This window comes from Colletotrichum graminicola (genome assembly GCF_000149035.1).
Source record: "Colletotrichum graminicola M1.001 genomic scaffold supercont1.65, whole genome shotgun sequence".
In the NCBI taxonomy this organism is placed as follows: Eukaryota; Fungi; Ascomycota; class Sordariomycetes; order Glomerellales; family Glomerellaceae; genus Colletotrichum; species Colletotrichum graminicola.
The window spans coordinates 100,784-115,177 of NW_007361069.1; the positions used below are offsets into that span (position 1 = coordinate 100,784).

The window sequence follows — 14,394 nt, forward strand, 5'->3', positions numbered from 1 at the left end:
ACGACTAGGACTGCGCTGTCACAGTGGGAGCACAAGCTAGCTACCTAGGTAGCAACTTGACTGACAACTACGGATACTGTACTCGGTGATTCGTGGTTGTAAAAGTACTGGATGTCAGTCTGACTCGCCCTCAACTATCCAGCCGCACCTCCGTATGCGCCTGGAGCATGTCCGATCTGAATCTCGCCCCGAACAAGCGCCATCTTCACATGCACACGAACGAACGCCGCTAAGTGCCAGACACGCCTTGAACGCCTGCCCGGGGGAGGGAGGGGGGCGGACGGGTGACCAACCGTTGCCCAAAACGCGCCCAATCGACGGCCTGGATCATCTGTCTCTGCTACAGGACAGCTACAGGACGTCAGCAGTGACACGGCAGCGGCCACGGGAGCGGCAAGACGCCTCGTGCAGGCGAGATGGCGAATCAACTTGGACTTTGACGACAATGTCTTGGACGGTGCGCAGGCCCCAAGTCTGTCTGTCTGACACACTGACAGGCTGGCGTTGCTACGCATATCATTTCCTTGCGCAAGATATGCCCCATTCAGGTCGCGGCAGAAGGCTATCTCACGCTCGAAGGTCCTCCAGGGCAAGAGTGAGAAAGGTTGCAACACAGCCCGAAATGGTTTGGGTAATGTGCGGATCAGACGATGCCACCGGCGGACCACCACAACTGCCGATGGAGCCCGGCTGCAAACTTCCTGTATGAACGTAAAGGCGGTGAGTTGCAAATATCTACTCAGAGGTGGCTTGTGTCGTTGGTGGGAGGCAAAGGACGCACTGAGAAGGCGCGCTACACTCGAAGAATGCAACCCGGAGGGTCTCGGTATCTCAACCTCGGATGCCCACGAGGCGAGCAAAGCCCACAGGTCGGTACGTCTATCTGTGCAATAGGTACAGTACTTGCCGGGAAAGGAGCAAGAGCCAGCAAGAGTTTCCTGCTCTACTGGCCAGTTTTGCACCCCTCCCCACCTACCCCCCTCCTTCCTTCCTTCCTTCCTTCCTTCCTTCCTTCCTTCCTTCCTTCCTCCACTATCCCCCTCAACCTGGCACGCCGCTGTTGATTTGCCTCCCACTACTGTACCTACACTACCTAAGGGGCTCGAGGGGCTTCTTGTCCTGGAACCTGGCCTTGAATGCCAACATTGGCCACAGCGGGGACTCAACGAAGATCCAGACTGATCAAACCCTCTCCATTCGTAAAGCCGGCCTGGGGATTCAGATATCCCAGGAGCAGCCCAGGCTTGCCAGGCCTTAGGGTTGGATCATTGAAGGAAGGAAAGTAAGATCTTTGCCCGTGTCTGTGCAGTCATGCAAAGCCAGAGAGGAACCAACAAGCCAGAGGCCGAGCCCAAGTCCAAGTCCTAGGGAAGCACGGAAGCTAGGCGGATGGAAAGTGCAGGGCAAGTGTGCATGTGCAGGTACCTCAAGCAGAGGCAAGAGGCAGCGGCATAGGCAGAGACGGATGCCAAAGCTGGAGAAGGCACTTTTGGCCATGTATCTATACACAGGAAACTTCCCAGCGACCTCCTTCCTCGCCTTACATGACAGGTGCACTACTACCTACCCTACTTGCCCAGGTGCCTGCCTACCTTATGCTAGAATCCGATACGTACTGCTCCAAGACCCTTCAGACCGCCGGCCTCGTCCCAAAAATTCCTTTTCAGCTGATCTTTCCTCCCTATAATACCGCCTTCTCCAAAACCAACAAAAACAAGATAAAAATAAAATATCATGGTACAATGCCTGACCCCAAAACCCTGTCCATTCTCGGTAGGTCAGGTTGTCGTCCATCTTTTGTTGATTTATTTTTCCTTGTGAAGATAGGCAGGGTAGGAACACTTGATTGTAATTCACTATGCCAGGATAGGCAATCGCCGAAGGAAAGCCTGCCCGAATCGGTATCAGAACGAGCCGAGGATGATGGCAGTGGTCATATTAAATCATATAGGTAGTTTAGGTGTTGGCGCTATCAAAGCCGTCTTCTGGGTTCACCTGACTTGCAATACAAGGCCGAGCTCAAGATGCAACGTCCGGCTTCCAGCGCGGGTTGTCCCTTCCGTCCGGCTCTCGACCGTCGAGAAAAAAACGCTAGTGGGTATCATCATCCTACAGAAAGAGAGGAGAGAGAAAAAAGAATAAGAAGAAAAAGATACATTGCTTAAACGGTGAACCCAGACATTGCATTCTTGTACCTCCGACTGTCGCCTCCTCAATCTTCCCCCACCGCCTTCCGGGTGGGTAACTCAATCCCATCAGGAAACACTTTTTCGCCTACACACACCCCCTGTCACGCACTTTATCCCTCCCGTCCCTGGTCTAGCCTATTCTTTTCTCTCCCCTTGCACGCTGACTTGCAAGAAACCCCCCCCCCCCCCTCCCCGCGCAACCAGAAAGGCACAAGCAACAAGTCGTCGTCCAGTTCGTCCCCAACAAAAACGGAGACGTGGGAACCGAGGAACACCACAGTTCCATTAACCACCAAGCACCAAGTATCCGCACTACATATTCGCCGCATGGGATACCAACCACCATACCTGACTTTACCTACACACCACTTGTCAACAGGGATTGCTTCACACCACTGACCATCCGTTACGGTACCTGACCAGCCACACGCTATGTACTAGGTAGCTTAGATGTACGGATAAAGCACTGCCAGCTTGGTCGTCTCAGTGCATAGTTGCCCACGGGTCCCGTTAGGGCCCATCGTTTTCTGGTAACAACCTAGTAGGCATTTTGTCTTTTCGCCTTCGCCACGACCCGATACCGACCCTCGTCTCCTTTTCCCCTGTGCTTCATTTATTAGTCCCCCTCCCCTTCCTCTTCTCCCCGTCCTCGTTCTGTCTTCCCCGCGACCCAATCGGTATCCCTTTCTGTATTCTCACAAGGGCTGTCATTGGAACTTGTCCGTTGTTCCCCCGAGTGTCGTTTACCAACACCGAGGCTATAACCGTCCACAACGAACTCACCTTCACCTTCTCTCACCAAGGCGAAACACACATCAGCCATGGCTTCCACCACGTCGATGCCGGCGGCTCAGAACCCCGTTCTGCGCCGTACCGTTACCTCCACTACCGCCGAGACCGACGCCTCGATGCCCTCGACTGCCGTTGCCTCGCCTATGGACTCTCCTCGTCCCTCTGCTTCGTCAACCTCCCTGTCCTCCATGGCCTCTGAGGGTGCCGCTCCCAAGACGGCCAACTACGGCAAGCTGTACGACACGTACGGCAACGAGTTCACCCCTCCTGACTTCACCATCAAGGACATTTACAACGCCATCCCCAAGCATTGCTTCGAGCGTTCCGCCCTGAGGGGATTCGGCTACATCGCTCGGGACATTCTCTGCCTGGCCACCACCTTCGCCATCTGGTACAACTTTGTCACCCCTGAGTATGTGCCTTCCAAGGCTGTCCGTGCTGGTCTCTGGGGTCTGTACACCGTCCTCCAGGGTCTCTTCGGCACCGGTCTTTGGGTCATCGCCCACGAGTGCGGTCACCAGGCCTTTTCGCCTTCCAAGACGCTGAACCATGCAGTCGGCTGGGTGCTTCACTCGTCCCTCTTGGTCCCGTACTTCAGCTGGCAAATCTCCCACAGCAAGCACCACAAGGCCACTGGCCACATGGAGCGCGACATGGTTTTCGTCCCCCGCACTCGCGAGCAGCAAGCCACTCGCGCCGGCCGCTTGGCCCACGAGGTCGGCGAGCTGGCCGAGGAGACGCCCATCTTCACCTTGCTGATGCTCATTGCCCAACAGCTGGTTGGCTGGCCCAACTACCTCATGACCAACGTCACCGGCCACAACTTCCACGAGCGCCAGCGTGAGGGTCGTGGCAAGGGCAAGCACAACGGCTTGGGCGGTGGTGTCAACCACTTCGACCCCAGCAGCCCCCTATTCGAGGCCAAGGACGCCAAGCTTATCATCCTGTCTGACATTGGTATCGGTATCACCGCGACCGTCCTCGTCCTCCTCGGTAACAAGTTCGGCTGGTCCAACCTTCTGGTCTGGTACTTTATCCCTTACCTCTGGGTCAATCACTGGCTCGGTAAGTTCATAAGAAGAAGATTGGTGCAAATGGCATGTACTAACCTCTTCCAGTTGCCATCACTTTCCTTCAGCACACTGACCCTACTCTGCCTCACTACACCGCTGACCAGTGGAACTTCGTCCGCGGAGCTGCCGCTACAATCGACCGTGAGATGGGCTTCATCGGACGTCACCTCCTGCACGGCATCGTCGAGACCCACGTCCTCCACCACTACATCAGCACCATTCCCTTCTACAATGCCGACGAAGCATCCGAGGCTATCAAGCCTGTCATGGGCAAGCACTACCGTGCCGATGTCCAGGACGGCCCGGTTGGTTTCATCAAGGCTCTGTACAAGTCTGCGCGTATGTGCCAGTGGGTTGAGCCCAGCGTTGGGGCCCAGGGCGAGGGCAAGGGCGTCTTGTTCTTCCGCAACCACAACGGTCTGGGCACTCCTCCCATCAAGGGCGAGGTGTCCTAAACTGCGAAACCGAGAAGAGTGAAACGAAATGAGGATCATGTTGTTTCCGGAGCCGATCCGAGACGGTCTTTTTGCGTGTAGAGGTGCAGGATTCGGGCAAATATAGTTGTCGAATCCTCCAGTTCTTTGGCCTGGTGGTGGTTGTCTTGTTGATGCGCTGTCCTTGAGCGTTGTGGTAACGTCGAGATAGCTACATGACACGGTCGTCCGGTCAATATGAACTGAAAACGGTTAGGAGTGTTGGTCTAAGCACTGTCAAGGCGTTAGTATTTTATACCAGTACCAAGAGGGGTAGAACACCCATAGACACAAGAAGAGAAACCTTAAGGAGGGGTAGCTTACGAGCAATCCGGTCACAAACTTATTTATTTACCAAATGCTGATGTGAGATATCGCCAAGTGCAAAGTCACGATGCATCGACCAAGGCGCATCCATCCGATGTTCCAACGATACATGCGAACCCTCTGGGCTCAGAACAGAAATCCATGCAATGGAGGAGGAGGCGGCAGGCGGCACGCGGGCTGTAGAATCGCAAGATAAATCCAATCCATTCGCATCATGCAGAGTTAGGATGGGTAGAGTGCGGGGTGCCCACGCGACCTTGACGGACCAATGGCCCGTCGTCTGATCATAAGAAACGCGTGGAACAAACGGGGCAGGTTAGTACAGGGAGGTAGATAGTGTCGGTGGCTTGGCCCGTGGAATCTGGAAATCCCGGGCCTACAATGCCCCCGCTCCCGGGTGGCCTGAGATTCCGAAAAGAGCAAAAGCGGCTACCGGAGGTGAGGAAGGGGCCGGCCGGTACATCACGCTGGTCCCTAAACAGAATGGTGACGTCTAGGGTGGATTACCAGTTTTTTATTTTCCTCGCTTCCTATCCCTTGATTACCCCCCTTCCCTTCCTATGACGTTTGTTTGTGCTTTGCCACACTGAGGTATAAGGTCTCAATGATCATAGCAGCGGAGGCAGTCGCGTTGTGGTATGTAGGGATGATGTACATCAGTTCAAGCTGGTGGGGGCTCAACAGGTGACACAGACTGGGTCCCACGTTGGCAGATATTATACATGTTGGCTCAACCTCTGCTGTGGCACTGCTGTGGGCCGAATAACGGAAGTATGTAATAGGTGCCCAGTCGGTTCATTATGTGGTACCATCACCGATGCTTGTCAGACGCTGGGAATCGACGCAGAGTAAGCGACAGGACCCATGTAAGCCGTCTGGAATTGTCCATGAGCCTCCTTCATGGCCGAGTCCGGACTTGATAAACTCCGCTATAACCACGCAAGAGTCCAATAAATCAGCAGATACTACGCCATAGCAGTTCTCGACCGCGGTCTTCGAGATGTCTCAGCCACGGCAGTTGAAGGTATGGGTCTGATAAGAGGGTTCCTTTCCCGTTTTCAACGATTCTCGGGGTCTTTCTTGCTTCCTCGAGCGTTACCGTGAACGTGGGAATTGCGTGAGGAATAGATGGATGCGGATTTCAGTATGGCTCGGGGCATGGGACTTTCCATACGACCCGACGGCCGCACGTGCTTTGGAGAAGAACACCGGAACATGGCACCTCGGGAGAGCTCGCGACTTCTCAAACGTCTGTCTATGCCCAAACACTCGGACTTTTGGGGCCGAGCTAGATTCTCAGCCCAAGGGCGAAGGCTTGACGGGATCCTGCATGCGGTGATGGGTTCATCATGGTCTTCAGCCTCACGATGAGCCAAAAACAAGGCGCTATTCGAGCGAGGAGCTCCTCGCGCGGTGCTAACGCGGCCTGCACGAGGAAAGGGCCGAGTCTGTATAGCCATGAGCTTGGGGCAACGTGGCGAGGAGGCCACATGCCTTTGGGTATCGGCCGCTTGAATATGCCGTGGGCGAGGGGATGGCGTGCAGGCGGCGTGGGTGGCGGTTGTATTGCAACTAGTATTGTTCGTGTGATTGGGACCGATTTTGAGAACTAGTGTAGTCAGGCCATCAGAGATGGTTGAATTAGTTTTTGTTGTTTTTACACATGTCGTTAGTTGCTGGTTGGTACATTGGTGTTGGTTAACGATGCAATGCTCCCACATGGCCGAACGCCACGACTCTAGGCAAGTATCATTCAAGACATTTCGACGTTGGCGACGCAGCGCATTCCAATACTCCCAGCGACCGGGTTGTTTTGGTTTCCATCCGCATTCGACGAGGCTTCGTTGAGACCCCTACAAATTCATGGATGCCTAAGAGGGAACAAAGAGACGAATCGAGAGAGTCTGAACTGCCCATGAACCTTGGACAACAATGCATTCGTCCAAGACACACGCTTGTTGTAGTTCTTATCCTCCGAGACCCATCCCAGAAAAACCACAGTTGGTATCTCGTTCCTCCGCTGGCTCGTCAGGTTCCACGAAGACCACGCCTTGGGCATGTTTCGAAGCGCGTTTTCCGGGCAAGTCACGCGCATCGGATTGGTGCAGACGGAGTTCATGCCGTAAGGGCTTTGGAGGCAATTGGCAGGAATAGCAAAGCATTGAATGTATGGACATGTGCATGTTTTGGTGACGAGGCCGCGAGATGGCAAATCGTTTGTGTGGTTTCCTCCCCAGCTCATCCAATAACAACATCAACTGCCTCGCTATCGAACTCACCCGTTAGAACCCCGTCACCGAACTGCAACTTCTCAATATTCTCCTGGCTTAGCTTGTCCGCCGTCGTGGGCCACACAGTCCCCCACCTGCCTTTGACCGCCACACGTGCCGTCTTGCCGAGTTGGTCGAGCGGCACGATGGGCTCCTTCAAGACGACCTCCTGCTCCCTGCGCTCGCCCGGCTGAAGTGTGACGAGGGCGTCCTGTGGCGGCGGCATGACCCGTCGCAGCATGATGGTGGGTAGCTCTATCGGCTCACTCTTGCCCTCTGGCGTGATGGAGACGACTCCAAGCCGGATAGCGAGCGGGTCGAGAGGGGTATTCCAGCGGAGAATGGTGAGCGGGGTATCGTGATTGTTCGTCACCGAGAACGCCAGCGTCGGTGGGGATGAAGACGTCTGACGGATGCGGACGTCGAGATTGGCCAGGGCGGCGCCTGTGGACCGGCTCTCTTGTGCGGTCATGGTATCTCGAGAAGCGCCGTTGCGATTTCTCACCGTAAAGACCAGGATAATGGCAAGGACAAAGACGAGGGGGCGGAAAGGATTATGGATTTGCAGGCGCCTCATGGGAGAGCACGAACGGGAGTCCAGGATTGAGGATCGATGGGGGCCAGTTTAAAGTGTTTGTGCGAAGGAGAAAGTTGAGACGCCGGCCAGGCCCGACAAGTCAGGAGACAGCAAGTGCGCCGGACGGAACAGCTTCCCAAAATGGCAAGTGGCATCAACTACTACGAATGACGTCAGCCTAATTGGTGTGTCCTCCTCACTCCCGTTACAGAGGCAATTGTCCTGCTGCCAATATTTCGCGAGGATATCCCGACGTAAGATATAGTAAGGTGTATGGATAGATTGATGGATGGATGGATGGATGGGAGAACAGACTGTGCGCAGGGCACTAGCTAATTAGGCCGGAAATGAACGGTCTTAGTAGCTGCGGGCTAGAGGAATTCTCTTGGTCCAAGCCACGCGAGGGATGGTTCCGTACTTTCGGGACTGAGGCTACGAGTGTAGACTTTGGAGCTGAATCCTTTAGAAGTTGTCGACGGCGGAAGCGCGATTGAAGAGAGCTGAGGTACCGATGGAGGCTGCAAAGCTATTTGGGAGGAACTTTGTAAACAGCTCGGCTGAACAGCGGGAAGACCCCGCATTTTGCATAGAGATAACATGACCCGCGTGCGCCAACCTGTGTTCCCCGGCCCCGCCGGTCTTTAGCTTGGATTGGCTGCGCAACAGACAGGCGTAAGACGACGCTCGACTGTAAGCCACAATGGTGACATGACCAAGAGGCCAGCGAGACATGATGCGTTGAAGAATCACAGCCCAGGGTCCCAAAAGGGAACTTCGTCCATCCATCACCTCTGTGCACTTCATAATGTTCTTACTGTGAGTAGTAGTACCTATGAGTGGTGGTGGAAGGGGAAACGTGTGGAAGATCGGCGCCGACTACAATTGATTCGGACCCCACTCCGCCCCCGCGGATGCCCGTGCCGAGACCGCATTTCCTGATGCATCCGTCTTGCAGCCGACGTCATCTCATACCCCCAAACGTGAAGAAACGGTTCTAGACTCCGAATATCTCAGCCAATCTCGAATACCTATACTGTTTATCCCATTATCCTAGGTATGGCCACCGAGGAGGGTCTGTCTTACTTGCGAAAGCCAGGCCATGTCTCGCATCCACCAAGGGTAAACTCTCATTGCGCCAGTCTCACTTCCACCCCCAGTCTTTATTCAGAGAGATTAACCATCAAAGACCACTTTTATCAGCGTAGTACAAGCGGCTACAAGTCTACGTCTTCTTTAGAACCCGCCTTTATTCCCGGGGTCCTGGAAGCTGTTTGCGTTTGAGTGGCTCACTTGTGATGTTTGGGGCCCAGGCCCAGAGGGCCGTCTTCGGGTTCAGCACCCATCCAGCAAGTCATATTACGACACAGGCGTCGGCATATGTACTTGTCAGTCTTGGCGCGCCTGTTACTGCAATCTATGCTCGGTGCCTCTCCGAAACTGGGGTACGGTGCAGTGCCCTTAACGTGAACGACGGAAGGCCTACTGCCGATGGCCGCAGCCAGAGGATACGGTAAGCGAGGCCTGTGCGTCTTATGGCGGATACGGTACTATTCGCATTCGTGTTCGAAGGATCGTCCTCATTCATTGTCTGTGACTTGAACTAGGAGGCCCTTCGTTTCTCTGGAGCTGTAGCTGCTCCGCGAGACAACCAAGGCTGAGCGCCCTACCAATTCGAGGAATTCGGCCCTCGAATCTCGTATGGTCTACCTATCGTTGTAATTGCCCACCATCGCTTTGAAGGCATCGCACACCCGGAACCTCTATACCTTCCCTTGTTGATCATAATGACCACCTTCCGTTCAATTCTTTTGTGCGAAGCGCCTCCTGCTGTCCGGGTTTAAGCTTGGACCTGGGATTGGCTCAAGTGGCTTCTTCGAACCGAACTTCGACGCTGCCACTGCCGCTGCCGCCTCTCCAGGGTGCTAGTTCGCGTGGCTTGGTTCCCGGTACCTCTGTTCTTCCTTCAGCCGGATCGGGTCTCAGGATCTACGCCAAGAAGATTGGAGTTCATGGCGTTGAGCATAGCTTTGGCTGGAGTCTCATCCGTTATAAAGACAAGTCCAATCGCAGGCCTTCAATGGCTTTCTTCTTAGATTACTGTCCACAACCCCAACAATATCTCAATCTCCTTACCTTCGAACCATCTCACAGTAGCTGGTTCGCAAGCCAAGATGAAGTTCTTGACCGGTCTCATTCTGCTTGCCTCCCTTGCGAGCGCCAACCCCGTTAACACCACCAACCCCGTGAATACCATCAAACCCACGAACATTACCGTATCTGTGAACACCACTAATCCTCTGAATACCACCCAGACACCTATCAGGATCAAGCTTAAACGCGGCTCTAGTAACACAGGGGTCAAGATCTTTTTGACAAACACAGACTCAAAGCCCTGGAAGCTCTTCAAACCTGCCACCATATTGGACAAGGCCGCCGTTGAAAAGGTGGCCGTCTATTCCAACAGTGAGTCCGCTTGCCTCTCCAGTGGCGTGATAGCGGTGCTGACCCCAATCAACAGGCACGCGAGTGTCCTTCGACGGCGTGCGGTTACGCATTGCTCCGCAGAACCTCATGACGGACGAAGCCTTCCAGACGATCAAGGGCGGTCAGACCATGGAGATCCGGTTCGATTTCGGACAGACGCACGACCTCGGCGACAGCGGCGTCTACGATCTCTTGGTCAAGAGCGGCATCCCGTACGCCAAGGAAGGTACCACCGAGATCGCCGGCGTTATCCCAATCACCAGCAACACGCTCAAGGTCAAAGACGTCGATACCAAGGTGGCGGCGCTCACCCGCATGGCCTTCCACCAGTCTATAAAGCGCACCATAGTACAGGCCGACTGTCAGGGCGATGAGTTGGACACTGTGAATTTGGCACTCAACAACTGTGTAACACTCGCTCAACAAGCCGCCAACGCCACCAGCAACGACACGCGAATGGACGAGTACTTCAAAGACACGTCGGATGAAGCCAAGTACAATGTCACCGATGTCTTCAACAAGATAGCGGGAGAGTGCCAGAGCAACATAGACGGCGTGTCCCAGCAGTACTGCGGCGATGTCTACAAGTCGTGCTCGCCTGGCGTCCTAGCCTACACGGTCCCCGCGTACAGCTACATGGTCAATTGCCCCCTTTACTTCAGCGCGCTTCCGAGTCTCACCACGAGTTGCCACGGGCAGGACCAGACCACCACGACGTAGGGAGCTACCAGCAACCCAGAGTTCCGCTTGGACAATCTTGCTAATGAGTCGTTTAGCCTTCACGAAATGACGCACTTGATCCAGATGAAGGGAACACTCGACTTTGGTGTCTACGGCTACGATGCGATGAAGACGCTCGAGTCAAGTCAAAACTTGAACCATGCCGACACCTACTGCCTATTTGCCAATGGTAAGCTTGTCTTGAGCTAACTGCCATTGACTTTGGGGGTTTCTAATTCTTATCCAGCTGTCAACCTCAACGACATCTGCTAGAGTGTCGATCCGGTCGCGTACGGGGCAGGCCCCGGAGACCATTTCAAAAGACCAAAAAGTAAAGCGACAAGGCGTGAACAAGACTTGATGCAGTTCTACAATGTGTATATCGGAAGGGCGGTTGGCCACGCCAGGAGTCTCATGATGCTTGACGTACCTATAGCCGCTGGCCTACCGCGTCCTGATTAAGGTTAATACGGCCATGTCTTAGTGCAGGCCATGTCTAGATTTGCCATTAATAACACTAGTCAATAGAAACGAGATAATGATTCAATCAAGGGTTTCGGTACTTGGTACACAGTTATGGTGATGCAAACACGAAAAATGCTAGACATTCGGGCGGGCCGCGTGAACATTCGCCCGTACGGACCTGACTGCCAAAGCCAAACGTGAATCAGAATACGAACCTGTGTAAGAAATGGCGCATCGCCCGAATGGCACAGCAGAGGTTCTGTCAGTGGCGGTGAACGGTCCAACACGTGGCTGCCGACCCATCGGGATCTGAACCGAGATTGTTGATAATCAAGGGAGCCAGCCGTTTATTGTTCGCCCCCCCCCCCCCCCTCGTTTTTCATCTTTCTCAGGCGGTGCCTGCAGAGCGCAGAGACCACTGACGTGCATCGTACGAAGTGTGAAATCCGGCCGAAGACTGATGCGAGTGGGAAAGCCCCTCCCGTGCCTGTCATCAACCGTAGTTTCTAAAGGAGTGGTCCAACCCGGATATTGGTTCCGAATGAGCCAGGGGATATAATGATGGCGGCAATCTTAAAATGGTGAAACGGTAGCCCAGCGAGATGGCACAGCATCGCAAGGGCGGCCCTTGATGGAAGCAAAGCCTATTTCGAGAAGCCAAATCACCTCATCATCTCATGATTGTTTGGTTTGGTAACAGACCGCAAATGCAGACTTCTTGCGCGGGTGAAGCTTGAAGCCCCCAGTTCCGGTGGGAAAGGGAGTTGGGGGCGGTTGAGAGACAGCATCGTATCAGTCCTAGGACCTGCTGGAATTGGGACGTTGGACATTGAACATGGGGGCCACCGGAGCCAGATACGGACCTGAACCTGAGATCCATCTCGCATTTGAGCCCCCGCCGGACTGTGGACCGTTTGTTCTGTGACCCTCGCAATATGTGGTTCGTAGGCGGATACTAGCACAAGGGCTCTGGAACGGCACTCGGGGGACAAGAAAGACCGCCGGTTTTGAAGAACCTTATCTTATGGGCCTATTGCTTTTAGATACCAGAAATAGGTAAGATGTACTCCGTATATTTTCATACACTTAATAGACTTTCTCGTCTTAGGAGGACTCACAAATGTATCTTTTTAACACGTAAAAAGCTGCATTGCCTATTGCAGGAGCTGTAGTACTGGTGGTGAGGGTGGCTGTTGTGTAGGGAGAAACCGGCGGTCTTTTTTGTCCCCCGAGTGAACGGATATCGCGAGATGCAGACTTATCTGGCTGTCTGCGTCGAGAATCACGATCGTTTGCGCCGAGACAAGTCAAGATAGTCCTGCAGGGTGAAATGTACCTATGTCGAGTTGTGGGCTGCAACTTCGTCTGTGCTTTGATTTGACGTGGGCACCTGAAGCTCGAAAGAAGCAAAGTTTGCTGGGATGTTCCGCGAACCTCAGTGGAACCAATCGGTTCTCTGAGCCCCCCCCCCCCCCCCCCCCCCCTCGCCTTTGCCGTTCGGACTGCGGGTGGCATAGGAATGCCTTGCGAGAGAAAAGCTCCGAAGCAAGGGGCTGCGTAAGACAAGCAGGTTCCCAAAGGGAGAGAGCGGAAAGATCGCTGGGCCGTACGTTAGTTGTTCATTGGTAGAGGAGGAGGGTATTCGTATACCTATATATATACGTTGGTACGGAAGCCAAGACACGAGGGAGAGCAGGATGTCTAGACTTTCGTGTCTTGTCACTTGTTAGGTTCCATATGGAATGCAAAGATGCAGAGGCTGAACTGGATGATCTGTAGACCTACTTTAGTCAAGCAGTGCCGCACTGGGCCACGGTGGAGCTGAGAAGTGTCGACGGACAAGTCGAATACTACTATGTTGGACCGAAATGAGAGGTCGAACACTGGCGGAAAGGTTGACCGGGCCTCAGAGTCAAGAGTAATGCCGTGCGAGGCCGATGGCGATTGGACTGGGGTGAGGCGAGTTTGGGCGGGCTCGGAGAGCGATGAACAAGTATCAGGGGGTGGCGAGTCAACCAGTGGGGTATCCAGGCACAGGGTACCTTTGCTTGCTTGCTTGATTGTCGAGTTGCTCTGCGAGTGCTTCCGCCCGTACACTACTACATACATACTATACATAGTAGTAAACAGCGAATATGTATCCGGTACTCCGTACTCCTCTCCCGGTACGGAGTGAATCTTGCAATGACTAGAAACGTGTGACACAGTGTGATGGGCCAAGATCGGGTACATTGCCTTCCTTGCTGTACCGAACCTGATTGCTGATTGCTTGTGTCTCTCGGCACGCGCTCGCATTCTTCCGACCAGTGACGAACAAGCTGCAGGAACGGCCAGCATCACGGTCTGATGGCCGCTGCTGCTGGTAGGTAGTGTAAAAAGGTTCGCGCCTGAGGGCGTCCCATCAGCCGAGGACAGCGTGTCGGATGCATACGATCTGCGATGGCGTCGACGATGACGGGACTGGTTGGCCGCACCGGCAGACTCGGCCAAAGATGCGTCGGTGTCCTTGGACCAAGGGGGGACAGGCTCCGATTCGACGGCCAACCACGGGTTTGTGTGGTGTAGCGTAGCGTAGCCTCCCGTGCCTGATCGAGGCCGACCTGGTGGATCATGGTCGTCTCCAGAAGAACCATGCCAGGCCCAGCCACACGTACAGACAGGCCGTAACCCTCGGCTGTCGCGGAAGCTCCAGAACCCCCCATTGCACTGTGTCGACGCCATCTCGCTCGCACTATCACATGGCGACACCGGGCACTAGGCAGTTCGGGGCATGTCGATTCGGACTCGGCGCGCGGCGTAAGCGCAAGGGCAAGGGGAGGGTTCGGGTCGCGGAGCCCTAAAGACCCTTAAAACCTCGACCGAAAAAGTTTCGCCTGTGACCGGGTACGGGAGATTCGTCGTTGAATTGTGTCAGCCACCATACACGCCAGGTAGTATGGGGATGGGGACTACGCTCCAGTATTTTGTACGGCGCTCCATGTGTAAACAGAAACATTCCTCAGCTGGTAGATGGGATCCAATAAT

At 54.4% G+C, this 14,394-nt stretch overlaps 3 protein-coding genes across 3 annotated transcripts; 2 read left to right on the forward strand and 1 right to left on the reverse strand.

Moving 5' to 3' along the window:
• Positions 1-3,010: 3,010 nt before the first annotated feature.
• Positions 3,011-4,509, forward strand: GLRG_10688 (fatty acid desaturase; the record flags this gene model as incomplete). The annotated part of the gene is made up of 2 exons (XM_008101373.1): positions 3,011-4,046; positions 4,100-4,509. 2 exons carry the CDS (start codon positions 3,011-3,013, stop codon positions 4,507-4,509), a joined length of 1,446 nt encoding a protein of 481 aa, XP_008099564.1.
• Positions 4,510-7,092: 2,583 nt separating this feature from the next.
• Positions 7,093-7,596, reverse strand: GLRG_10689 (uncharacterized protein; the record flags this gene model as incomplete). Its single annotated transcript, XM_008101374.1, has 1 exon — positions 7,093-7,596. The coding sequence occupies one exon, from the start codon at positions 7,594-7,596 to the stop codon at positions 7,093-7,095; it is 504 nt and encodes a 167-aa protein (XP_008099565.1).
• Positions 7,597-9,872: 2,276 nt separating this feature from the next.
• GLRG_10690 (deuterolysin metalloprotease) lies at positions 9,873-11,115 on the forward strand (the record flags this gene model as incomplete). Its single annotated transcript, XM_008101375.1, has 3 exons — positions 9,873-10,164; positions 10,220-10,901; positions 10,962-11,115. 3 exons carry the CDS (start codon positions 9,873-9,875, stop codon positions 11,113-11,115), a joined length of 1,128 nt encoding a protein of 375 aa, XP_008099566.1.
• Positions 11,116-14,394: the final 3,279 nt, after the last annotated feature.